The following is a 27548-nucleotide window of genomic DNA, read 5'->3' on the forward strand; positions in this document are numbered from 1 at the left end:
GAACAGGTTCAGCATTTTGGTTTTAATCTTTCACCTGGAAAACATAGGATGTCTTTAAGAGCAGTAGAAGTTCAAATATAGGAACAAAATCCTCTCTGAGGCTTAAATCAAATACAAGTTGATCAGAAGCCTCATTTATTCACAACTGGTCCAACAGATAGCTTCACTCTGGAACAGATTTGGAGATAGGAGACTTTAAAATCAGGTTTCACTGGTGGTGCAGCATCTCTCCAGCACAATATATACAGCATGCTTTCAGAGTAGACGTGATTCCATCATTTCAAATGAATGTCTCCAAAAGCTGCTACTCTCCAGCTTATCCTAGAGTCATGAAGCCTAGTGCGTTACGTGGCTGTGACGAATAAACCCAAACTGTGACGTGTATTACCAATAAAATTTTATAGAAAATGTTCAGCAATTATCTTTTCGGAAAAAAGTCAGAGATCAAATCTTACCCTAAGATTCCTTGAGTTGTTCATCATTTTCAAGGAGGGACACTTCGTTTCCCAACTCTCCCAAACTGGCAGAAGGAGCGCGTTACGCAACCACGGGGTCCAGTCTGCGTCCCACACTCAGCCTGAAAGACCTCAACTCAGTTTCTCTCTCTCGGGCACATCCATTTATAGGCTGAGAAGAAATATTCACTGAAGATCCAAAAATATCAGCCGTTTATTGACCTCGGAAATAATAAAAAACCTCGCGCGAAAATAACAAGCCCCACTCTCCGGTCAAGCGTTTGAACCCCTCTGTGTTGTCTTCATTAGCGCACCGTCGGCAGTGTCCTCTTCGTCCCAGTTGCTCCAGTCCGGACTCACACACCGCCACCTCCACCACAAGGAAGGATAAAGACTGACCGACTGATCGACCAACCAAGAGCCGCTTCTAAGGAGGCGGGTGTGTGCGCGTGTGTATGCGTGTACGTCTGTAATCTGTGTGTAGCTGCGCGCAAACAGAGGAGAGTGAAATACCAATAGACCGTGTGTCTCAATGCGGTGTCTAGCAGGGACCTTAAGGAACGTGATCTCAGTGTTAGGAAAAGTCAGCATGCTGAGAAAGTCAAAACGTGGAGTGTGATGATGTCAAATATTCTCTACACACACACGCACACACACTCCTCAACGTTTCCTTTCCCATGACCGACAGCAATGGAGCGATTTGGCAGCCCTGAGTTGGGCCAGAGTTTGAAGTGGGTTGGAGTGTGCGAGTAAAATCTACAGTGGCCACTATGTGCTTACACCGCCCACCGTGGAAAAGGACGCATTTCTTTTTTTGAGCTATGACTCAATTTTTTTTCACAAGGCACTGGGCAATATGCTATTTGTATTGCTTCCTGGTACAGTCAAAACTTCTATTTTCTCTCAAGTCGTTGCTTCAGTCATTATAATAAGATATGAAAGTGTCAAAATATCATCTCTAGAGAAATGTGCAAACATTTCAAAAGCTACTGCAATGACAAGAACCATTTATTTATTAATCGTTCCAATTTCTGGAAAAAGGTTTGCATATCTAGATTTGAAAATGTGACACAATAATGTATCAACATTGATAGCCAGTAGGCTACATCTGGCATACTGGCATACTAGCAGCACAATAGTCTTCATCTGCACTGCACATTTTCTCTCTAACCTCTCCCAGCCTATTGCATGGCCCGTATGGATGCACAGGGAAGTTGTGTGCAGCTGAGCGCATTGTTTTGTCCAGTGGTGATATATGAGAGTGATTTGTGGGCACAAAGAAGAAGAAGAAGAAAAAAAAACAGTAGTTTTACTAGAATTAGGTGTAGGAATAAACCAGGACTTAGGTTGAATCAGCTGAGAGTTTGGCACCAGGAAATCCACACTGGAAACTCATAAGGGAGTGTTTAGGACATATTTTGAAAGTGTTTCCTGCGGGAAAGAAAAACATAAAGCATCAAGTATTCTCATTTTTGTTTTAATGTTCTCCTAAATACAGGCAACTGGATATAGCATAGTCTCAGAAAAGGAAGACAAGACAAACATCATTTGTTTTGTTGTGTTGTTATTGGGCATGATGAGAAGTGGAACACAGTCCAGAGATGGAGCAGATGATGTGTGGGAGGACTAAGATGTAGGAGGAGAGAGTCAGTGGCTTGGTGAATAGCAACAGAGCTACAAAGTCCAGTAAGTAGATGAATACAAACCTTTACCTCAAGCTAGGGACACAGGACACTCCCACAGAGGTCATAAGTACAAAATACCAACATGTATGGTAACAAAGTCAAACAGTATTTTTTTTCCAAGTGTGCAACAAAAACAAGATGAGCCTCAATAACTTCAGACTTAAGAGCTGTAAATATCCCACAGTTAATCAGATTAAGGTTTATAAGCGACTGGCTGTGCAAAGGAGCCAGCCATAGAAGTGCTGCGGGATGCATATTTTCACTCTAACACCAATGCAGAAATGCACAGATTTTACAGGCAACTGTGTTGGTTTAAAGCTATCCATATCTATATTCTATACTGATCAAACAGCAATAAATACAATGAGAATGTGGGAATATTCAGGAGGTCTGGAAACAAGTATCCTTACACTAGACAGGTTCAGTTTTTTGATGTCGTGTAACTCATCTGGATCAGCTGAAGAAAAAACATTCATTGTGTCATTACACGGTATTTCTCATGATGAGAGGACGTTCCTGCAGCCAGACTAACCTACTCAGATCTCCTCCTCTGAGAATCAAGCACTTCCTATTGACTCACCAACAACAATCCCCAAACAAGCATTTTCTTCCTGCAACTGAATGTCCGTCTCAAGATTCCTTCCTTCCCAATGTAGTTAAGCACGTCATGTATCTAAATATAGAAACCATTACTGTATTGTTTCTGTTGAATTTGTAGAGTAAGAGCCTACTTGAGATGAAGAGTAACTGCACAATAAATAAGTGCAAACTGAAAAGATTTCACTTTTGTTTGCTTTGAGGAGATTTAAATCTGGTGCATTTGTTGACAGCTGCTGTTAAGAGGACAGGCTGGTGTTTCTCTTTCACATATTTTACTCACTTTGTTCACATGCACTTGTTTGATTTAAGGTCTCTGGGACCATTTCACATAAACTCAACCACAGACGGCACAAAAATGGGAGGATAGGCTTCAGAATGAAAATTCAAGATTAACCCCCATATATATTTTTTAACAACCATTTTTATAGGATACTTTCTTTTTTCTTTTACAACCATTGCAATAATATGACTAAATATCTAATATGACTTATACTATAGTATATTAAACAGAATTAAAAAAAATATCCAAACATTGGAAATTAATTTTTCAGCATTTTTTTTTATTGGTAATTTGAATTCATTGTTTGCAGTTATACCTGTGAACAATACAGACCTCCTGTACTGTTCTTTTGTAGCAACAGGGCTGAATAAGGCTCTGACTGAACTTATGTCTTTGTTTCATTGCTGTATTATGTTCAAGGTGTACAATGTTGTCTATAATGTTGCTCAGCTACTGGAACATTCTTTTTTGCATATGATTAGAAAAGCTGCTCAATATGACACAGCATTTATCAAAAATAAAACTATGAATGCAGTTTGCTTTATTTAAAAGAAAACCACTGTTTGTAACAAAGGCCATTTCAGTTTGGTGGCCTGAATTTTTATAAGTTAATCAATATGAAGTCCCAATTTGTGGGGCAACTAAAACTGAACTGTGCAGCCAAATTGTGCATCATGATGCCTCTGTTGATTAATGTTTTTCATAATTCACATTTTCACAATGAAACTCATGTTGAAGATGGTAAGCCTACCAGCCCTCTACAGGTCACACAAGTGCATGGCAACCTCTGCAGGCATTTAAACAGGACTGTAGTCACATAACTGTAACCAAAGAAATGCATTAACACTTCAACAGTATAAATTTCTGCAACAGGAGAACTCTGACAAACAACACGATGAGACATACAACATTATTCACAACGCTTCTGGTGTACTATGCATATTACATCAGCAAGGATCATATCCAGAAACACATAAATACTAACTGACAGTCCTTTTGGATCTCCCAACAACAGCTGTAATCACCAACTGTGAGGACACAAGGTGAATGTGTGTGTTCATGTGGGCCTAAAATAGCATGATAAACCCGCTTGTTACATAACCAACAGCCATTCTGTGTCCACTGACACACTGACCAATGACACAGAGGAGATTTGTGTAACAGGGGTTAATATGGGGTCTTTGGTCTGTTTAGCTTTATGTCTCAGCCAACCAAGTCCTGTTTTTTCCCAAAACCAATAGGGGGCTTTGTGCAGTCTCTGAGTCAGACGTAGTAAAGGTAAGATAGATTAATCTTTTTATTTGTTAAGGATAAGATTAGATTACATATACTGGCATACAGACACTCCCTCATGTCTGACAACCTGAGGAAGATGGCTTCCCACAAGCCACGATTTCTATCCAATAGAAGAGACAGATGGGATCTGAGTCAAAGCAGTGTGTGTGTGTGAGTGCAGAGAGCAAAGAGAACAAAAGTCCATGTCAAATTCAACCAGCCTTCAAAGGGTTTCACCCCTCCTAAAAACACACAGCCTCTCCGAATGTGACCTCGAGCCTTTAACCTCGAGTACCCAACATGACATCATCTAACTGGAGAGTTCCACTGATCTCATCATGGAGAGAGACAGAGCTTTTTTTATTATTATTAGTATTGGTGGGGGATACACAGCTCAGCCCTGTCTATCAACACCTCATAATACAATAAGAGGCTCCTTTCAGCTGTCTCGCCTCTCAGTTCTAGCTGAGCCTTAAACCTCCAGCTTCTGGTGCTACCCCCACCTCCAAACCCTGGAATTCCCCTGCGACAGGTCAGATTTAAGTTACTCACAACAGCAAAGCCTTCCATCTTCTCAAGGCGAGACATTCACCACAAGTTAATAAGCTTTCTCTGTGCAACTTAACATTTCAAAAGATTCAAATTTTGACAGCATTAAAACAACCAAGCCACAATTTACACTGTTTATTAAATCTCACAGACGCCACAGAAATTAAATATGGAGACACTAAAAGCATTGCATCATTAAATAAGACCTAAATAACTCCCTCTTATAGTTGATGAAAGCAGCTTGAACTCTCAGATGGTCTGACAGCAGCCCTGCCAAAGCGGACAGAGCTGTTCCACCTGCCAAACACGCCCACTCACCCACCCACCGATGACGCCACCTCAGACGCCAGTTCAGATGCATGCAGTAGCTCACTGGCCAAAAAGCCTGCTGTGAGCGATGATTCAATCAGACACTCTGGCTTGCTGCTTAAACACAAACTCATGCTGCTCTAAAACACACATTCTTTACATTTACAGGGTTGATGGTGATGCTACTTATGCTCTCTACTGCAGGCTGCAGGAGAATATTCACGAGGGGGATGCATCACTTTAAATGGAGGTAATTGTTGGCTTAGAGAGCTCTTGCTTAGCACTTGTTATTCGCCTCTTCAAATTTCCACCTACTCTCTGTTGCAGGACACTTTTATTCCAGAGAAACATGGGTGAGATGGACAAAGAGAAGAGAAGCAAACAAACACAAACAGATGCATTCAGGAACACCCACAAAAACACTTTACACAGTCCTCAAAGACACATCAATCAATAAAGTAACTGCATGAAGTGCTATCTTGCACGTGACTATGTTTACATAAGCACAAAATGGCATAGATTGAAGAAAATGGCATAGATTGCACGGACAAAGGCATTAATTTTGTTAACAATACAGCAACAGGTTGTCAAAAGACTTAATTAAGCACATTATCAAATACTTTTATTGACTACTTATAGTTTACCACCCAGCCCACTTCCATCTGCAAAATATTTTCTGACCTAACATAAAACATCCCTTCTGGAGAACAGCAGCATTTCGGCTTATAAATGCAAGAAGTCAACATAGATTCTAATTCAATCTGCTGACCTAAAATAAGTTTTCCAGTCGTCCAGTTTTTAAGATTTAAACTTCTAAAATGTCTTCCTCCTTCAATCTTTGCACATATCCGGCCGAAGCAGAAATAATAAAAGAAAGAGATTAGAGAGAGATTATAAGAAAGGGTGGGACAAAACTGTGAAACATAGGTTTAGAGCTGGCAGAGAGACTGAAGAACAGCAGAGCCAAACTTTCAAAAGGTTTCAAACAGAAAGTGGGAATGGGGTGAGTGAATGAAAAAATAAGGCAGGCTGAAAAGGTGCAAGGAGGCAGGTTGGTGTTCCAATAACAACACCTTTGGCTTGGTGTTTTCTGCTTCTCACTCTCCTGGCTAATGCCTGCTGTTTTTCAAAGGAAGCTGGATCAGCCTGCAGTATCCAGCTTGCTCCTGCTCACACAGAGTTCCTATTCAGACCTGTGCTGCTCCTTCTAACCACTGACTGGGTGATGGCTGGGGTGAGGACTGAGGTACAGTGGGGGGTATACAGCACTGCAGTAACATCTATGAAGGTATGGGAAATGTTTGAATGCAGAAATAAGGTGGGGTGCCAGCTGTTTCGGATGGTTGACAGAAGAATTAAAGCTAACTAGATGGCTGTGGGTTGAGAGGTATATGTGTAACTCCAAGAAGAAGAAGGCAGCATGGTGGGGAGCAGTAGGAGTGTGTGGTGTGATACAAAGCCCTCTTTCTCCTTTTCCTCATTCACCATGCTTGCTTTTGGCATGTACTGGAATAACGGCAAACTAGTATATACAGATGCCAAAGATACACAGCAAACAACCCAAAATATATGTACATAAACATTAATGCTGAATAAACATGGCTAGGTTTGTTCATTTAGGCTGAAGCAACAAGTCTTCAAAAGCCTTTCATCTAATTCAAAACAAATTAACAGAACCCATAAAAAGCCCCTCATATTGAAATTCAGGATGATAATCTTAATTCCTATAATTCATTAAAAGCTTAAACAACTTACTGTATAAGCTTATTGCTCTTTCTAAATACTTTCTTGCTCACACTCTCAGAAGCAAACAAACATTCACATGAGCTCATTTGGGAGTGGTGCACAAAGAAACTATGTGTTGTGAAGAAATACGTTTTAGCTCAGGCATGACTTCAAGAGCAGCTACTGTGAGCTTAAACACATCTTCCACTTGTTTCTGGTGTAGCTTAGTAGGCTACCTAAACAACCACCAGCTGAACTAACAAAAACACACTTTTACATAAACACACACACTTACTTCAAACTGCTAACCGCTCCATGAACTGATATATTGACCCTGATCTGCTGCATTATATATTTGTTTCATGGTAAAGTGTGTAGTTAATCGAAAACAGGTCAAATTAAGGAGAAGTGTGTGCCTTTTTCCTGTGGTAAGGCAGTGTTTAACACTGTCCAAATCCAGGCAGAGATTAACTGCTGTCCATTTGGCCTTTGCCCCTACAGGAGTCCCTGCAAGAAATGCAAGAGATTGCTGGGGTCTAAAGGGACTATAGCAGAGAATCATCTCTTACTAAGGATAATAGGGACATGTGAAAATCTTTATAATCCATAGTGAAATTTTGAGATAGCCACAGCGTGTCGTCAGGCTCATGATATCATATGTGCAACGTAACAAATTGAATAATACAGAAAATGTATTCCTGTGCAGTAACGTCAGTGCAGTTCAAGCAGAGCATGCAAGGTCTTTTTCTTTCTTTTTTTTAATAATTATTACTAAATCAAATTCTGAAATCAGTATCAACCAATGGATGTTACAACCTGCTTGCAGTGTCCACAATCTGTAAAAATATCTAAGGCATTGCCAGAGCTAAGTTTAGGGTTTTGGAGAGTGTGAGAGGTCAAGCATGAGCCAATAAATTGGCATCTGACCCCCACGTGAGCTCACAATCATCCAAGGTTAGAGATGAGCGACAGCTAAGACAGCATGCTCGGGTCAACATGTATTTAGAGACCTCTATGGAATTTGTTAAAAAATATTAAAGTTCTTTTTTATCTGCCTGTTTACTAGTGTAATAAACATATAGATTATTATAAAAGATGGTTTGATAATGCCATTAGATCTGCTTTTAGTTTTGTGGCCAATATGTAAACAAATATTTATTTTGTTAATCTTGTAGCATGGCAGTGTTGCTTTTTTGCAAAAAATTGGGATGAGATACATAACTTGATTTGTCAACACTTCCTAGTTAAGACAAAAGGCACTTGTAATCATCGGCTTGATAATATCAATGGCATGATCAGCAGCAGCCAGATAATGCACTCATTCTCACTTTGAGAACGGACTGTGATATCACAAACAAATTACTGACTCATGTAGAATGACAAGCTCGGTACAAATTTTTATGATCTGAGCAAAAACAAACTTCGGGACTTATTTACAAATGTTGACATTTAATATTGATGCAGGCTAAATATAAAACAGGGATAAAGTGTCAGTCAAAGGCCTGTATGCTGTTAATAGGAATAAGGGGCAAAGAGAGCAGGAGCTAAGCTTGGGAACCAATAAGGACTGGAAACTTGCATTAGATTTGAAGTAAAAAGTCAAAAAACAAGTGTAACTGAGTTTTTTGATAGCAGGAAATTATGTATATTCGTCTATTATTTGGAAGGTTCAGTGACATTATGTTATCTCTCCCAGTGGGAAACTGTAATTACACATGACCATTTCCTGTTTCCCATCAACCATCTCTGCTCTAAGGCAAATCCTGTATCCTGTAGCAATTTTCATTTTGTATATAACTAAAGAAGAGACTGTGGGCCTCACAAGGGAAAAAGAGGAAAGAAATGGTGCATTGGAGCCAAGAATGTAGCCATTGCTATTCTAACAGACTTGTTAAAACCTGAAGAGCAGAAATCTTACTTCCTACTGAGCTTGAAAACACAATGGCTGTTCTCCCCCACTGACACAGCAGTTAAACATGCCTGTGGAATGCTGGACCTCATGATCTTCTCTCCAAGTTTTGTTTTAAATATCTGACACCCATTTTGTGTAACAGCAACAACAAACTAATGTGGGTTGCTTTGATAAGTCATTAATGTATGTATGTTCTAGAGCAAGGCGTGGGAGATGCATGTGGATACACTGCATGTTGCTACATGGGAAATGAAAACAAGAGGAGAAAGGGTTTACAGTTTAATAACTGCAAGTCCTGATCACCCAACAGGACATTTATGAAAGACCCTGCAACTAAAAAACATCCATAGCTTGCTGAAATTACAGTTAGACTGTGGGCTATGCAGCTCGGCCACATACAAAGAATCCCTGTCTCATAAACCCACCCAGGCTGAGGAGACATGGGGGAAGGAGAGAAAGGGGAAGGATGACTGAATGAATCAACATTTGAGAGCAAACAAGTGATTGTCTAGCAACAAGAATATCCAACAAACTGAAATTTTTGTTGAATGTTGCTCCTCAGCCGCGAGCCCTCACATCTGAACTCCCCATCTGGTTAGTCTGGACTCTCATTATTACATGTCTACCCTTGTAATTGAATTAGCAAAAATTAAACTAAAGCTGAAGCAGCAGAAATGCCTAAAGCACAAAGATCTTCAGACAGAATTGCCTACATTCCACCATAATGTCAGAGATTTAATAATCAGACAAAGCACCACTTTCGAGCCTGTATCTAAGCAGTAAACAAGTTTCTGTCCATCAAAGAAAGACTGTGTGACAGAACCTAACCTGATCACTGCTTGTATATGTTGTTGTTAAGAAAGAACTTGTGATAGTCATTTGTGCCATGGGCCAAATAAAAGCTTTAAAAAAAAAAAAAAGCATTTAATCTTTGAACACAAGTGACTTGGAAGTTTAATCAGAGTTTAAAGGACACTGCAACAATTATGGAACCACAACAATCCAGGAAGAGAAACTTCACACAAGCTGATGTTGGTCTGGAGTCACTTAGTAGTCATGGGTGTGCTCCTATCTCACTAGTCAATGTTTGGAAATGTGTGTTTTTGTGAAACAACCATTTAAGGTCACTCAAACATGGCAGACGGATTTCTGTGGACCCTTTGAATTACAGTGGCAAGTTTTAAGATCATTGGACAATCGGTGGACTTGGTAGATAAATAACTGGAAAATAATATCAGGGTTAACATATCAAATGAGAGATATCACCTCCCATATAATCCATGTGCAGGCTTTTTGGACATGATTTCAGTTAACCTTGTGAGAAACAGCCTTGTTTTTTTACACCTCTTAACAGCTGCAACACAGGCAGATATCTTTTCAGATTATGGAGCCAGAAAATGCAGAAAGGTTCCATGGAATTTCCCTTTGAAATTCCTGATACATTTCCAACAACCATATGTCTCCTATTCCTTAAAACTCTTGTTTAAAAAAAAGAAAAAAAAGAGGCAAATTCTTCCACTATTTCCTCCGAATAAGTAACAAAGTTTGTGTAAATTAGCAAACCTTTCCTTTCTCAGAACACATATGAGCCCATTTTCCCTCACACACACATATGCACAATCCCATAGGGAATCATGAGGCACAAATGTGCAGCTGTGAGCTGTGTGTGAGCCCTGGCTGAAAGGGGGGACAGACAGAAGAACATGGAAGGCATGTAGTGTTGTTTTCTGTGTGCTGTCAGTGAGAGGTTGGCCATCTGTAGAGCAAAAGACCACACCGCTGCCAGAGCCTCTTGTTTGTGGCATAGAAAGATTCTTTAAGCTGCCCTTCAGTAAACTTTACAACACACCAAAGCACAACCACACACTGTGCCAGTTAACATAGAGATGTACTGTGACTAAGGGAAAACATCTGAATATTGATTTAATTTATCAGTGACAACCGAAAAAGTAAAATAGCCAGACACACGTTCTCACACACTTTCATCCACCCACCCAACCCAGTTTGCAATTCTGAGAAATTGGTCAAAAGTGTGAAATGACACCAAACACCACGCCTGCAGAAGCAAGTGATGGGTCACCTAACAACGAGATCTCTTACCTGCAAACTTAGTGCAATCTGACGGATGTACATCATGTTGAGGTCCTCTAGTATCCACAGTTTTTCCTCCATGTTTGCGTATTTGTCAGTTGGCATCCTTTTGAGCAGATAACCCACAAATACACCTCTTTTTGAAGCTAAGTGAAAAGAGTTAAAACTCTAACCCGCAGGAACCCCGAAAACTAAGTTCATCCTGGCAGCCTCGTGCGGCCACCTCTTTGCACAATCAATGCGTAAAGCTATGCGTAAGAGTGCCTCTCCTCATCCAAAACAAGGTAACTCCGGGAAAAGCAGGCTGGGGTGGAGTGGATGACAGCATCGACTGTACTGTAGTAACCTTCAGCGTAAAATCCCCCCCACAACACGTTCACAGAGCTTATTCTTCTTCTTCACTTTTCTCCGGGCAACAAAGATCCTCTCAAACACCCACAGTCTACACCCAGCGGCAGCGGGGGAAGAATGGAGCCTTTTAAAATGCAGTTCTTCTCTTTGTGTCCTTGTGTCCCGACTGTGAATGTCGTCTGTCCGCTGTGACAAGAGACCTCTCCACAAAAGGGCATCGCCTCTGTGGGAGTGATCGACACAAGTAGTTCACTGTGTGCGCCCTGGCCATCCCCTACTCAGTGCTAAATTAACCCCTACAACGCGCCTCCGGTGGTGATAATGAACTTAAAAATAAGAAAAAAGAAGTGAGTGAGCGAGAGAGATTACTGTAGCAACACCCACGCCCTTTTAAGCAAATAAATAGCAAATACCGCAGCAGCTCGCATGGCGGGGGTGGGTAACGTCTTTTTACTAGCTTTATAATAAATGAACAAATTATAACCGTGACAGGAACCACTTCTTTACGTGAAAATACACTGTGAAATGTCTGGTAAGTCGACTCTAAAACTCTAAGACAGAGTAAAATATTATATTATTTTTTGTTTTATGTTGTTTTGAAATGAAAGATTCGCGCACAGATATCTGGAAAGAAAAATAGTGATTTGGTAGGAAAAAAAGTATTTTTTTTCAAAGCCCACATTGTGTCCTTTAAAGCGCGAAGTCTCCTGGTAATTCTCATAAACATAAGACACGTTAACTTCACATTTGGAGTTGACGAGTTGGAAGAAAAGAATGAGAAAAAAAAGTTTAGTCCATGTAAGAAGTGTCTTACAATCTTCTTTTGGTCTTCAGTAGACTCACAAAAGGCAGGAGCATACTTTCCTCTAGTACACAACTGTTGTCTGTGAAATGTGTGTAGGCTTCCGCGTGGCGTAGGTGAAACCAAACTGCGCAAAGCAAAAGCCGACCCCATAATATGAAACCGGCGTCAGGTTGTGTGTTTACTGGGCCACATTAATTAATATGTCGTCTAACGGGACCGGGGTGGATTGGAGTCACTGCTAGATTTTAATGACTAATCATGAGAAGGAAGATCTTTTTTTTTTTTTTAAATCAAACTCTTCAATTTAATGTTTGCCAACATCCTCTCCACACATATGGTCCTCCAACACCCTGAAACACGTGATCTTAACTTTTTGCACATGCAAACGTTGAAAACAAAGGGTCTGTGAGAGACCTTTCACCCCTGAGGAGCAGAGCCAGGGGTGCAGGTAGCAAGCTGGGTCATTTCTCCAAGAAAAGCCTCTACCCTGAGATTTTAAATCACCCAACTAATCTGTGGCAGGCACCAACAAATGCAGCAAGACAAGAGATTTACTGCTCTGAGGTGGAAAGAGAAATAGGTGACTTAAATGTGTAGAGGGAGGGTTGCAGGGGCTCAGAAAACATTTGAGATTTTTGTGAGAGAGCAAGTCAATATTGGATACACAAGCCATAATATGTAAATTCATATTTAACCAATTCCCTCTGAGATGATCTGACAAATTGCTGAACTGTAAAAATATTAATATAACCAGAAATCAGGTTTGTTAAGCACACTGAGCTTCTGTTCGAGCAGGCTTAACTGTTTTATTGGCATTATACTGGGTTTCTAACAGTAGTTCATACTTTGCATTGAAGGATGTCTTTAAAAAGAAAAAAAAAGATTGAACAAACCACAAAACAAAGTGTGGGGATTATATATTTTGTATTATTTCAAAATTAGGAAATCTTTTTTATTTTTCGTCCAGCTATCTGTTGCAGTGGCAACTATTTGAAACAAGACAGTTTCTGGTAAATCTGCAGTAAAAACACAAAGATGAACATGACAAAAGCCTACAGGCTGAACAAAAAACAGACAGAAAATAGCCATTATCTCAATAACAGGGCTTACTGGCAGCAGGCAGGGAGGCAACCAGATCAAAAACACTGAGTGTTGCTGCCTCTTGGCCCAGAGCCACTAAGGGTGAGGCAAACTCAGGTATTTGGAGACCCTAGATTAGTGGTTGGCAGAAAGTCCAAACACCTTTCAGCTTCACTGGGATTTTGCAATGTTAAATGGCGATTAACTACTGATAGGGTACTGGATTAACGGCTTATAACTGTAGCAGAGCCAGATGTGCTAATTGGCCGCCATAAGAGAGTTGTGAAACCAATGCATTACACAATCAGTTAATACAATACCAACTCAGAAGCTTGATCACAACATGGAATATGCACACATAAGCACACACAAATACAGACTTACCCTTACATAATGAGCTCTGCAAGGGCTGCGCTGCTTTCAAGACAATACCCGGAGCTTTGTTGTTTCTAAACGGATGCATGGAGGAATATGGAAGACTTCCTGTCCACATACTTAATCAGCTGGAGGAAACAAAGTTAAGTCAGAGCTAAGGGTTAGCTGGTGATGGTGTTCCACCAAGGGAACATTGCAGGGCAGAAAAGATTTATATTTTCATTTGTAAAGACATTGTTTGCTGGTCAGTCCTAATTTGATTTGGAAAGGAAAAGACTGTCAAAATAAATTAAAACCTGTTTATGTCTAATAATAAATCATAGGCAAAAGAAAACATTCAGGTTTGTTACAACTTTACATGGTCTTTTTCTTTTCAAAAGTCACATCGGTCCATAGCAAAGTGACGTTAACACCTTAACAGGATAGACTCAGATCATGTTTTTCAAAGCCTTCAGAAACTGATTGCACACATGAATACTTACAGCAACAACAAGGTGTTCATTTTTCTCATATTTTCCATTTTGACTGGTCGTCATGACACTTTTTACACATGCTCTTATCCCCTTCTGGATAAGTTTTAAAGACAAGAAACTGAATGAGATGTTCTGTCATCACGGTGTTAACAATCCCAAGTTTTTGTCAGATTGTTCAATCTAAAACCAAAATCAAGTTATTCCTGAAATGTTTGAAACAATCACAGGAAAAGTTAGAGAGCTGACCTTTAATGTGAACATTTTATGTAACCATTCATGACTAAAAGTTTAATAAAAATGCCCTCTTTTCTATTGTAAGTAAGTTTGTCTTCTGATGTTTGTTTAAAGATGTTTTATTAATGCTTTTGAGTGCTTTCCTTTTCCACCATTACATTACAATTTCTTTAATTTAACAGAAACTTTTATCTGAAACAACTTGGAAAGTATGGACACATGGTTGGCAACGTAGAGTTCAGTATATTGCCCAGAGATACTTTGACATACATTGTGGAGTGAACCAGAAACCTTCTGAATGAAAGATAACCTGTCTGACTCCTAAGTTACAGTCACCAGTGTGTATGCAACATTTTGCAAATGTTAAACATTAATTTAAGAAAGTCCTCACCAAAGGGAGTTGTTTTCTCACACTGCAAAAAACTGCCCCAGAGCTGCCTCAAATGGCTCATCTGTAGTCCATTTATTTCACATTACAAGGAAACTCATTTACATAACGTCTGCTCAGTGCCTAGCTTCTCAAACAATTAGTAGCAGCCTAACTCATAATGAAATAATAATCCTGTAAATGAGCATTATATGGGCTCTTTACAACCTGTGTAATCTGATTTCCAGGGTGGTCAAAAATTGTCCTGCATTTCTTCTGCAGAAATGCAGGACATCCAAATCTCAGCTACTGAACTAAAGAATCAAATGATACACAAGTAGAAAAAATGACCGGCAAAGGATAAGGAAAAATAATGTAATAATTTGAATTTATTTGTTAATATCACCAGACTCCACATGTCTCTGGACAAAGTTTCCCCACGTTTAGGAAGTATTCCACAACATAAAAAAGACAGTTAACTAATGAGCGATGTTATGAAAACTGACATGCTGCACTAAATGTCATTTTAAACTTCTAATCACTCTTATTGGATCCCTATACCAAGGATCCTGCAGGCTTTACAAGTTTCCCCTCGCAACATACCTGATTCAAATCAATGGGTCATTAGCAGACTTCACATTAAGCGCTACACAAGTGTGAGTCTATACAAAAGGTTGAAAGCTGTCAGCCGCTCAGTGTGGCCATAAAGCAGGGCAGGGAAACACACCAGACCCTTCGGCAGCCAGGCCCAAAACCACAACAAAGAACCTTGACTGTCATCTAAACCCAATCTGAAAACTAAGCCCCACCACAGCTCCCAGTCATTTGAAATAGATATACAAACACAGAGCTATACTTGTATTTAAAAATACATATTCTAGATATAAATAGACTCAGACATACACATACACCATGAAGTTGCAGCAAAACGGTCTCCAAATTAAACAAATACAACTATTCAAGTTGCACAAGAGTGTGTATTTTTCAACCACAAATATCAAATAAAATGTTTGTGACTGCAGTTTCAGATCTAAACAAGGAATAATTTTAAAGTAATCAACTGAGAGAGAGAAAAAAAAAATCTGACTCAGCAGGTCTGAATGTCAGTGGCTGTTTTAAAGCAGGCACTGAGTCACATCTGCTCAGCTTGATAACATCAGCCTGTGATAAACTGTGAAACCAGACATTTCATAGAGAAATTCCCCCTGGAGGTGACTTCATGGTTTTATAGCATGAAAAACCTGCACTGAGAACCAGAAGTCTGCCTTGTTATTAGGTGTCATCAGTTACTGTGTGATAACAAGTCTACCAAAGTGATACAAGTTCTCCTCTGAGATTAAGTAAGAGATGCATCCTGCTCCATTATTAATCATCAAAGTTTGAGCAACCAAAAGATGAAAAGTCAGGAAAGGGCCCACAAATCACGCAACAGATATTTTTCTTTAACTGGAATTCTTATACTGAAAGAAAAAAATGGTCGCGTCACAGTCTGTGGGGAGTAGATCGCTTAGTCAATCTAGTATCAACATTACCCCTCATGCTGTTAACTGTGAAGGAAAAGCAGGTTCAAGTAGCTCATACAGAAACATATACACGCAAAAAAAAAAAAACAAAAACAAAACAAAGACACACCTCAGCAGTTCGCTGCTTCTCAGAATCACTGCTGACTTTCAGGAACACTACCTCAGCCGTACACAGGAGTATGCAGAAACTCATCACTCTGTGGGAGCAGACACTTCCGTGGGAGAGAAAGTCGCTCATTAGGAAATTCATCTCCATTGATTTCTGCCCTGGGGTGCAGGCTGTGCAATATCATGGAAAATAGTGTGTGGATTTGAGAGGATATGTGCACCAAGGCAATTCATTTTCACTTAAAAGTGTGAATGATGCTCTAAAAAGGACTATAAATGGCTGTAAGACATACTGAACATAATGCAATGTCAAAATTTCTAAAGGAAATGAGAACAAGAACAAAGTTGTCTCTGTGCTGTTGATGACTATGAAATGGAGCAATGGCTCCCTCTGCAGAACACTTGTAGCAACAGCAACACACACCTCCGCCTGAGATCTAGTTCAACAGCGCAAGCATAGTAGTAATAACTTCTAACTTTAGTGCTCTTGAGCATCTGCATCCAACTGTCAAATTGTATGGCATCCTATTTACTGCCAGTTAAATCCAGACATGACAATATTAACAAACATATGGGAGACAGTAAGGACATAACAAAGAAAAGACACATTTCAAACATAAACTGCAAAAACTAAGGGGAAAATTAATTCAAATACATTTATATGCCATTAAGTAGTTTCTGCCATGCTATAATAGATGTTTTTATTATAGAGGTCATACCAAGGGGCAGCACTCTGTAGTAAACATACATATGTCTAGAAACTAAAACAAGAACCTGAACTCTAAACATCTGCAGAAGCAATTCAAGAATCTAAACAGCTACAGAGAGGACACTCAGGAAGCTATAACTCAAACTGACACAAGATCATAACATCTTTATAGTTTTAAGATTTTTGCCAAAGAGAACAAGGATAGAGGTTTGTGGCAATTAGTACACCAAAATATTGAGGAAAGTGTTTATTTCTGCAATTTATTCTGACATTTTCTTTTAGATTCATGAAGATATTGTGAATTTTCTTTTTTAAAGAATAAAACATGTTCATTTCAAGGTTTCAGCATAATAATTTATCAAGATCATGTTCATGTAACGGTTTTGCTTTCGCAAACTGATCTCTAAAGCTGGTTTACCACTTGGTGGTTAACATGATGTCACACATATAATTTGTTATTTTGGCTGGTGAGTTGAACTTTGGGAAAATCCCTGGTGAGCCCCACATGCCACAGATACAAAAGGTAGCAATGTATCTCAACAGCCACTGATCAATGATCTATATTTACTACATCAGACATCAGATTTAGTATATTAAAAACCCAAACACAATGAAAATGTTTAAATTTGACTTGACTTTGTCAATTTCATATACATTAAATTAAATTCAAATTCAGCCAAACAGCAAATCAACACATTTGATCTGATGTAATTAAAGCAACAGTTGATTAAAATATAACTAGTCGATTAATTAATTAATCATATTAGTGAGAGCATTTAGGAAAATTCTGATTTGCTATATGTACTGCATACTGTTATAGGTTTTGAGCAAATTTAAGATTAAAGATATTAAATGTATTTAACAATTTAAAACAGATTTTTCCTCCACCAGAACTCTGCCTCAGCAGATGTCTTGTGTTGTTTTTAAATTTGAACGTGACGACTTGTTAAGTGTTTAGAAATGTTGCTTACTGTCTTTAAATCGGATCCATCAAGAACAATTTAAAAAATGTAAGTTTTTTGTAATAATGAATCATTCTTATCTGTCCTAAATATTCCCTACAGGACTATTACCAGCAACAGTAGCAATTAGTAATCATTCAAATTCAGCTTACAGTGAATCTTTACACTGATTTCCTTTTCTTAAAGTGTGGGGGAATAATAGAAAAGTAGCAAAAGACCAAAGAAATTTGCTGCTAAGGCAGCAGGAACAACATAATGATACAAGATCTGATATCACACCGTCTGCTTTACTGGGCCCAGTAAACACACACACATTAAAACATTAGCATGCTTGCAGGGACTACACTATGCAGCATGCAGGGAAGGCGGACATGCATAATAGAACCATCTGCTCTCATAAAGTTAAACACCTGCTCAGCATCAACAAAACAGACAACATCATTGGTGCTTGTGCCCCTTTTGCCCCTCCTCCAAACAGTCCCAACGTGTCAGCTCCAGTTCACACTATGTTGTGAAAAGTGGCCATTCATATAGTTGTGAATTCTGACTCATTTTCTGCAAACAGAAAAATGAGACCTATTGTAGATCTAATGCAGTTCACTGGAAGTGGACATGCAGGTTACTTAGTATCTAAGTGAGATTGCACAAAATGAAAACAATGGTGAAAGGGCATGTAGAACACACCTACCTTTCACACACACAAGCATATGTAATCTATTTCAGCGTCAGTTCCTTTCACCATAATTTCTTCTGTATGAAGGAGAGGCACTGACTCCATCTATTTTACAGTAAAGTCAGGTGGTCTTAGCAAGGGAGAAATGCATTGTTTGTGCAGAAGAAAATGAGAGAAAAGACTTAGAGGAAGAGAAGAAAAGGTGTAATGCACTGGGCTGACATAGGTATGCCCAGTATTCTTCAGCTTAACTGACCTGAAGGTCAGTGACTCGTCCTTAATGAAGTTAGAGGCTTAACTAAGAACATGAAATGCGTTCAAAATGACTTCTTTTCATGAAGTTGGGATCTGTGAAAAAACTGAAACCTGCCTGCTTTATATGGCAAACTACCCAACTTTGATTCACTAATTTTAAGATTTGGAGGAAAGAAATAGCATAAACTGACATAATCTACAACTATTTGCATTTCTTCACATAGAGCACATCTGTTAGAGACTTTTTTTCCCTCATAGGAATAAAGCCTCTCGTGTTTCTAAGCCCTCTGTGATAAAGGGGTTGACAGCAAGTGTTGTGCACTGTAAACGACACCACACATTGGAATCTAGTCATTCATGCGTGTTTGCCTTTTTTGTCAGTGTTTAACAGAGAAGTATTCAGAGGGGGGTCTTGTGTTCACAGGAAGAAGATACCTTTGGCATGAGACCGTCAAGATCTGCTCTGCAGTGTGTTTGAGCCAAGCTCATAGGTTAAGGCCTCTGCTGGGGTGTGTAAACAGAAATGAACAATAAAAGAAAAAAGGAAGAAAAGAAACCTAAAACAAATATTAATCATCAATGGTTATGTAGCAGCAAACACAAAGGAGTAATCCTACTGTTTAAATCTGGATCAAAAAAGTGGGTTAGCACTGAGATACATGACAAAAAGAACCCATTTTCCTAAATCATCAAGGGACTCAAACCTGATAGTAGTGAAATGGCCCATATAATATGACTCTCCTGATGAGAGAAGGTGCTGAAGATGAAAGATTCAGTTCACAGGAGATGTTAAGCAGGATCAGAATTAATGTCGCACATTAAATATTTCCACCTAATCCAGAAGAAATTACATTATTTTACTGTATGCTTTACTTAAACTAATCTACTACATTTTATCTCTCTGTAACGTCACCTCAGTGCCATTCATATTGCTTGGTAGAGCTTAGTTTGCAACAATAGCAAAATCCAAATCCTTCCATTGTAATATTTTCCCGGTATTATAGAAGCAAGTAGGGAAGTTCTGAACTACTCTGATTCAAAAGCTTTATCTATTGCCTTAACAAAGGTAGTAAGTGAATGAGACAGGTTTGATGATGCATGGAGGAAGTCTCACATCTCAGAGTGTGGGAACGTTTCCCATGATTTAGTCTCCTCCACACAACTCTACGCCTGTCTACTAACCGAGTTACTGGTAGTGATAGCCTCACAAGATAGCATATGCAGAACAGACAAAGCCAGCCTCTGTCTGATTATAAGCAATGGACCTTGCTCAAGGAGACACTGCTGCTTAGTCACTGTCTGACGTTGTGTCTGTGTGTGCATGTGTGTGCGGACGCTGTTATGCAAAGCAGCGACTGACAAACTGCTGTCATGAATGACTAATGGCAGGTTCAAAACATCAGCTTTGATTCATAACTGAATGGTAGAGAGTGGGGACAGATTGTGAATGTGCAGGACTTACATGGAGATACAAACATGTGCGAACTGAATCCTGACAGGTGTGACTCACTTCCTGTGAGTGAACATGTCTGCTGTCTATGTTCACGCCTTGTTCAGAGTGAAGCATTGTAATGTAGAAGAGTACGGAGCAGGGGTTGGGTGGGGTTCACTTGTAACTTAAGCTACAGACCCTCAGCTGTAAAACTACACCCTGACACCAGTTGCTACATAAAGATACTAACGACATACCAGAACACTTCTCCCACAACACAACAGCAGTCTACATGTTTCCATTTACATTTGCAACGATCAAGAAATAGATGACTGAAAGTGTTGTCCTTGGATCTGTGGAACAAACTAGTCAATGGTCAGCAAAAGAGGACATCCTGTACTGGAGTGTTCCTAATGCTGTGTGTATGTGACTTGATTGCATAGAAAGGAAAAGGACACAAACTTTTAGGGCCTTTGGGGCTCAACAACAAATGAACACATCAACAGTACAGCATGACTGTCAGCTGTTTTGCCATAAAGTACACAGTGAAAATAAATACTTTTTACACTGAAAGAGATTCTCACTGTACTGTGCAACAAAAATGTTAAACAAATGATAACCGATGTATGAAATTCACTAACAAATGTCTGGTCAATTGTAGTAAATAACAAATGACATTATAGCCTTGTGTTATTGCATGAAAAGATAAAGAAAATGTCCATAAGTTCAACAATCGAATGGTGAAAATGGTGTCTATTAAATACAATATTTGTACAACAAAACATATACCAAACTGAGAAAACACTCAAGTTATTGCTATGGGAGCAATAACAGGACACTGGTTAAATTTTACGCTTGTTTGAAAGAAGAGATTAAACAATTTTTTTTTTCATTTAGGGGTTGTCTGGGAAAAAAGGCTTCATACGTATATCCACAAAGCCTGTGTAATAACAAAAGTTAAATATTTGCTAGTTAAAATATCCCTCAGCATACCAAGAAAGCCTCCAAGCAGAAAACTCCAGTGGCCGGGCTTTGTTTGAGAATAAGGGTCTTAGAAGGGGTAAAATTTCCCTGGCATCTCCCCACTACCCCTGCAGTGTTCAACATGCCAGAAAGCCCTCAGGGTGCACACACACAGAACCCTATGCAGGCCAGTTTTGGCAAGGAAGTTGTTCCAGAAATCAATAAAGCAGAGTGCATCCATTCTTTAGAACCCTCAGGCCCCTGAGCCTCTTTTCCTGGTCTTAGAACAGTACTTGGTTTCAGACTACAGTGTAGTGATGTCCCATTGTTTTCTTGGTATATAGCGCTGCCTTGAATGTGAGGCTTAAGATGGTTTACCAGTAACCGTAAGCAATTCTTTTCTTAGTGGGTTTATGATTTGAGCTACTTAGCTTCTGGCAAAAAAAGTGTGGTTCTGACAAAACCTCTATGATTGCTCTCATTTTTGTGTAGGAGAAACACAGATATGCTTACATAAAAAGGCCTGGCTGATCACAGTTTCCTACTAAGCCACATTAAACACAAGCAGAAGCCACACTGAGAGGCTGCTGAGCAAGAGACTGCTTACCAACTGCTTCTGTGAACTCTAAACCATACATCTAGGCATCTGGAGAAAACATCCAGACATCTAACTTAGGAGACATCACAGCAGGATACATTCGTTTCCACTGATAAAAGACATCACAAAATAAAGAGGGAAAAAGTACTTAAAAAAAACCATAAAAACTTAAGCTGCTCTACTGGGATGATCTGTGATTTTCCAAAAAGATGTGTGAATACAATTATATGCACATTGTTTACAAAACAGTAATTTAGTAAAAGTAAGAAGTTCATATGATGCATCTGACATGATTTCTTAAAAGTTAAACAAGGGCCTATTTACCACTGTGTTGCATCATCTCAACTCGAAGAACTGATCCCATACAATCCATACCATGCAAGCTTTTTGACCTGTTTACAGATAAGCTGAATGGTCCCTCTTCACTTTAAATAGGAAAATATAAATATAACATCCATATTTTCCAAATAGTTTCACATTTTGACTGTTCAGACCACAGGACACTTTTCCACTCTACCTAAGTTAATATAAAAGGATCTTGGGTCCTGAGAAGCAGCAGTGTTTCTAGATCTTGAATATACATCATGTGTTTAAATAGTAGAGCTTGAACTTGTACTTGTAGATACAGAGCCAAATTGTGTTTGCTAAAAAAAATTTTCAGAAGTGTTCCTGAGCTCAAGCAGTTTCACTACATAATCTTGTCTGTTTGAAATGCAATGTTCCCTGAGGACATGAAGATCACAAGCATTCAATATCAGTTCTCTGCTGTACCAAGAAAACCTCTGTGCTCAGATATTGCTCTGAATTCTTTGAGACTTTCTTCATATGCAACAAACCCTGAAGTATTAAAAACTGTATGTACAGAAATGTTCATTTTAAACTATTTGCCCAGCGGTTTTTCACTAAGTAGTCATCCCAGCCTTATCTTTACTTCTAAAAGTCTCTCTGGGGGGCTATTTCCACAACTGACCTTTTTCCCGTTACCATAATTAACTGTTAGATATTCCACCAAAATTTCTGAAACCTTTTCACAACTTTTTACACTGAATTACATAACTTTTCCTGTCTTATGTTGCCCATGCCAGCGATTTTGTAAGATTTTGCTGACATTTCATAAAATCCCCAAATCTCAGCTTCATGATCTTTTATTTGTAGTATTTTCACCCAAACTGAGAATTTCAGTTATTATTAAATCAGTGCACCCCATCTTCCTTTCTAGCCAGAGTTAAGGAAACATAAATAACAACGTAAACTTCACCAAAGCCACATAAATGTTCAGCTTGGACACTTACTGGTGAGTGTGCGGATCCACAGGGTGGAGGTGGACATACCACCAAAGCAAACCACACAGCAACCCAAAACTGTTAAAGCTTTTACTTAACAGACATGGCAGATTCCCAGATCTTGCCATACACTCCCAGAGGCTGGGAAAAAGTGTGGGTGGATGGGGTGTGTCTTTACATGCACCTAACCACATCCTGGCCTTGTATAAGTCAGTGCTTGCCACAGTGGTGTGTGGACTAGTGTGGGCCATCCTTGAGTTAAACATAAGACGTCAGTGAACTGAAATAGAGGACATTCCATCCACACCTCCATAACAATAACCGCACCATCCAAAGTTCCCACTGCATGCCTGGGTGGCTTCAGCTGTGGCAGCAGCTGGTGAGGATGAAGACAGTGTGGATAGTTTAGAGACACACTGGTGGCCCTGTGGATCCAAAGGAGGGATGTAGAAAGCAGATGTGTTCTCTGCTCCCACTGAGAGCAGCAGGAGGAATGACAATAAGGCTGCAGAATATGTTTCTGGACAAATGCCGTATGAGCATTTCATTACTTGTCTGGTCTTCCTTTCTCTGACCATATTACCCTGTCAACTTGTGATATACATACACTGCAGACTGGTTAAGCATCAGTCATTTATTTCCTTTTGATACTGCAAAGACAAGCAAATTGATTTCATGAAGAAACATATTGCAAGATGTCAAAGCAGATTGCTGGAAAAATATTTTAAAAGTTTGAATTGTTTATTTACATTAGTTACATTGTTGTACTATGATTTACAATTTACAGAAATCCATGAAACAAGTAAACACACACTTGTGGTCATGAAGTGCAAAATACTTATTATTTTAAAAGATGTTGCAAGCACCTTTATCAGGAAAAAATACATCAAATCCAAATTGACAGCCTAAGCAAATAGTCTCATGCAAGAAACTAGCACCGGTACTGGAAAAAATGCCTAAAGTTGCATTTCATTTGATAATAACATGTCAGAGGAAATGTGTGTTTTGCAGGTCACCTGCAAAACACACATTTACATAAGAGGCTCAAATGTTGGAACAAATGCACAAATGTGAGAGGCCTGGCACAGTGGAAACAGGGTGCTTTCACATTGCCTCATTGAAATGCCACACACTGGCTCCACGGAGGTATTGAAAGAGCCTGAACACCCAGAGGCAGAGGAAAGTCCCACTCTCTGAAAGAGGATCATTAACATTGGAAACAAAGGCAAAGACACAAATTAATTTTATTTGAGATCTAGGAGAGAACAGATTGTAGAGTTAAGGATGCAATCATTGTTGTTATTGTTGTGGATGGAAGGAAAGTCTTTACCCTGATGGAAAACTAATATGCAAGCTGAGAAAAGGGAAGTCAGGATATACAAACAACATAATAATGATTTTAAGACAGATGTAGAATCCAAAATACCTTTAAGCCATAATTTCTAATGGTCTGTACATATAGTATATCTGAGAAAACTGATCAGTTGACATCTATTCAAAACATCATTTCTTCCATGTGGCCATTAACCACACAAACACAACTGCACCTCCAGCAAGCGACGTGTTAGTGGTGCAAACTTGTGGGCCAGATATGAGCTCAGGGCTGTTCAGACACCAGATCAGACTATTCTGACAGCAGATCGATACGATGGAGTGTGCCTGATCTCCCAGGGGTAGAAGTGTTTTCCTGTGACATGAATTACAAACAGCTTAAGCTGATGGTGTGTATGCCTACTCACACACACACATACATGGGGTAAAAACAACATTGGAGATTCAGAGTCAAAGAATGTTAGAATCAATACCGTGCCGTTTCCATTTTCTACCTTGCACAATTAACATGCCCTAAGTATCTCTTACAATTGACTCAGGCTTCTATGAGTCTTAATAGAGTCTTAATTGTCAACAGGTATCCTAGTTTCTTACTCCTGTCTGGCAAAATGAAATCACTTTCCTAAAGTTTAGAAAGTCTGCACACTACACCGGAAATGCAGTCTTACTTTTTACTCAACAGGCACAAAGCCCCCCAAACAAGAACAGAACAAAGCAGCAGCACTCTAAAATCAACACAAAGAGCAAACTGATGTTGGCTCACAGGTAAGTGTGGGAATGGAGGAGAAAGCGAATGAAAGGAGTTCGGAAGAGGGAGAACTTCCCATCAAATCAAGAATAAAGTGGGCTGTTAGTAAAAATAATTGAAGGTTAGATTAGAAGTCACTTTTGCCCTGTTGATGAACGGTGGCTAATATGAAGCAGATGCTGACATGGGAGCTTTGTAGAGAGGAAGAGGAAGGCATGCATGAAGAGAAAACAGTTCTTATCCAGTGATACAGCTGGCATACAAAGGCTACTGCTTTGACAAAGTTCTAAACCTTTGATGAAGTCTGTCTCATCTAGTCCTGTGTTTGATTAAAACTGAAGTAGGTACTGAAATAAGTGTGGGTTGAAACCCGTGTTTTAAGAAGTTTAGAAACTTTCCTACTTTATTTAAATGAAGGGCTTGTTAACAACCTAACAATATGAATACCAAGACTTAATGATTTCCGGATAATTTAAAGGTATAATTGACCTAAGTGAACTAAAAACGACCCCTTCTGATTAACAACGGTAATCTAAAACCATTTGAAGGTGTCAGCCTGATATTAAAAGTATCCTAACATCAAGAAAGACTAAAAAATAATGTAAAGTACATTTATTTCAGGACCCTATAACAAGAATATTATATATCAAGTATCTTTGATAATCATAGTGATGGGAAAGTGTATAACAGTAAATAGGAACTTTAATTAGAGGACGAAACAACAGCTCTGCAACGTACACACAAGCTCTGAACCAGATTATGTTTGCCAAATAGTTTGTATTTTTGAAAAAGATCAACCAAAGTTGTCAACAGTGAGCACTTGCTGTGTTTGTTGTTGTGTGTGAAGAGAATGGAGAAAAAGAAGCAGCGGTGATAACTGTCGGACAAAACATAGGCTTACCTGTGATGCGTTCAGGAAAACGCTCCTTCTGAACTTTCCCCGTCGTATTTCCATTTCCAGAGCAGATCCCCGAGCAACGGTGGCTCTCGCGGTTTGATTTCGGCAAAACATCGTCTCTTACTTTCTGACAACTTCTCAGACAGGACCGTCCAGTTAGTGTGAACATAAACTAAGCACAGTCGGAGTGACTAAAACGAAAACGTAAGGCAGTCCAACTCAAATCCAAGTGGCACAAAACGATCCCTACGGCGAAAACTGTCAAGAGATTTTACGCAAACCCCGAATGAAACCCTGTAGGCTATGTCTTCCTTCGTTAGGGAGGCCGCAACTGAGGCAACTAGCCTACACGTCGTGACAGAGAAAGAATTACCTCTTCATTCCCAGCCGATTTTCATTTTCGCCAACACTGACCCCGCGTGTGTTGAACAGTGACAGGGTGACACCCCATGTGGAGCGCAGCTGAGACAGAACTTCGCACCGTCCTGTATCTGGAGACCTCTACTGGTGATGACTGGCAGAGATTTACTGCTGCAATATCATTCCTTTATACAGTAGTGCAGGTCATTCAGCAGGAAAGACAGTCACTGAAACCACATGTGTGCAACAGTGTCCTTTCCATAATTTATAAGCTTTAATTAATTTTCCTAAGAAAAATAGACAAATAAGATAGAAAATATCTGTCTGTCCTGCTACTCATCAGACATTTCAGAGGTAATGAACTTTTTTTGCTGTTTAAAGGTGTATCTCTCTCTCATTGGAACTGGATAAAAGCAGATGAATTCCTTGACCTTCCACATACTGTTATTTATTATCTGTTGGCTCCGCTTTGACCAAAGGGAATTTCGATTTTCTTAAAACTAATAATGCAGTCTGTTTAAGGGGTTGTAAACTTGGCAGCGTGAGCGTTGCTTTCATCGTGCAAAATTTTATTTATGAGCATCTGCAACAGAGCATGAAAATTCAGCAGGAATGAGAATCATAACTTGTGGTGGAGTTCTGTCAAAACGTGCTACCTTGTCAAAACATCCTACCGCAGGCTGAATTTATAGGTAGCCATCTGTCGCTCTGCTGTCCTATCAGAAAAGAATACTGCTTGAATTTTTCATTCAGCTCATAATCTTGTGCTTTCAATTAAAAAAAATAATTAGTTAGTTTAAAGATTATTAATCCACATTGGTATGGTCTAAAGAAATGGGTTTCAGGGGTGTTCAAAAATCAAACAGTAATTACATTTATAAATGTAGGGTTCAGAGATGTTCACAAGTCATTTTTTTACAAGTCCAAGTCACATCTCAAATCTTATGGCTCAAGTCCAAGTCATGCCACGAGCCACTTAATTGTAATGAATAATCTGCTGTGCAACGCTTGCCATCTGGTCTGCTTAGAAGACTGAATTTAGAATTTACACCTCCCTTTCTCTACCAGCATTTAGTAACAGTATTTATCTTTAGCCTAAACTGACAAAGACTTTGTCCCTGGACCAGAGCAGAACTCC

General features: G+C 39.3%; 1 protein-coding gene across 5 annotated transcripts in view; it reads right to left on the bottom strand.

The window, feature by feature from the left end:
* rtkna (rhotekin a) overlaps positions 1-26546 on the bottom strand; it is a 50484-nt gene extending 23938 nt beyond the window's left edge. For 2 of the 5 annotated variants that reach the window (XM_041999593.1, XM_041999598.1), the window contains exon 1: positions 26054-26545. In XM_041999593.1, coding sequence (XP_041855527.1) covers positions 26054-26164 — 111 coding nt within the window. In that variant the 5' untranslated portion in view covers positions 26165-26545. Of the gene's footprint in view, positions 1-455; positions 1147-10890; positions 11834-26053 lie in introns of those variants that run through there. The other 3 variants (XM_041999594.1, XM_041999595.1, XM_041999596.1) reach the window with 3 other exon arrangements.
* Positions 26547-27548: the final 1002 nt, after the last annotated feature.

This window comes from Melanotaenia boesemani, chromosome 11 (genome assembly GCF_017639745.1).
Source record: "Melanotaenia boesemani isolate fMelBoe1 chromosome 11, fMelBoe1.pri, whole genome shotgun sequence".
NCBI lineage: Eukaryota > Metazoa > Chordata > Actinopteri > Atheriniformes > Melanotaeniidae > Melanotaenia > Melanotaenia boesemani.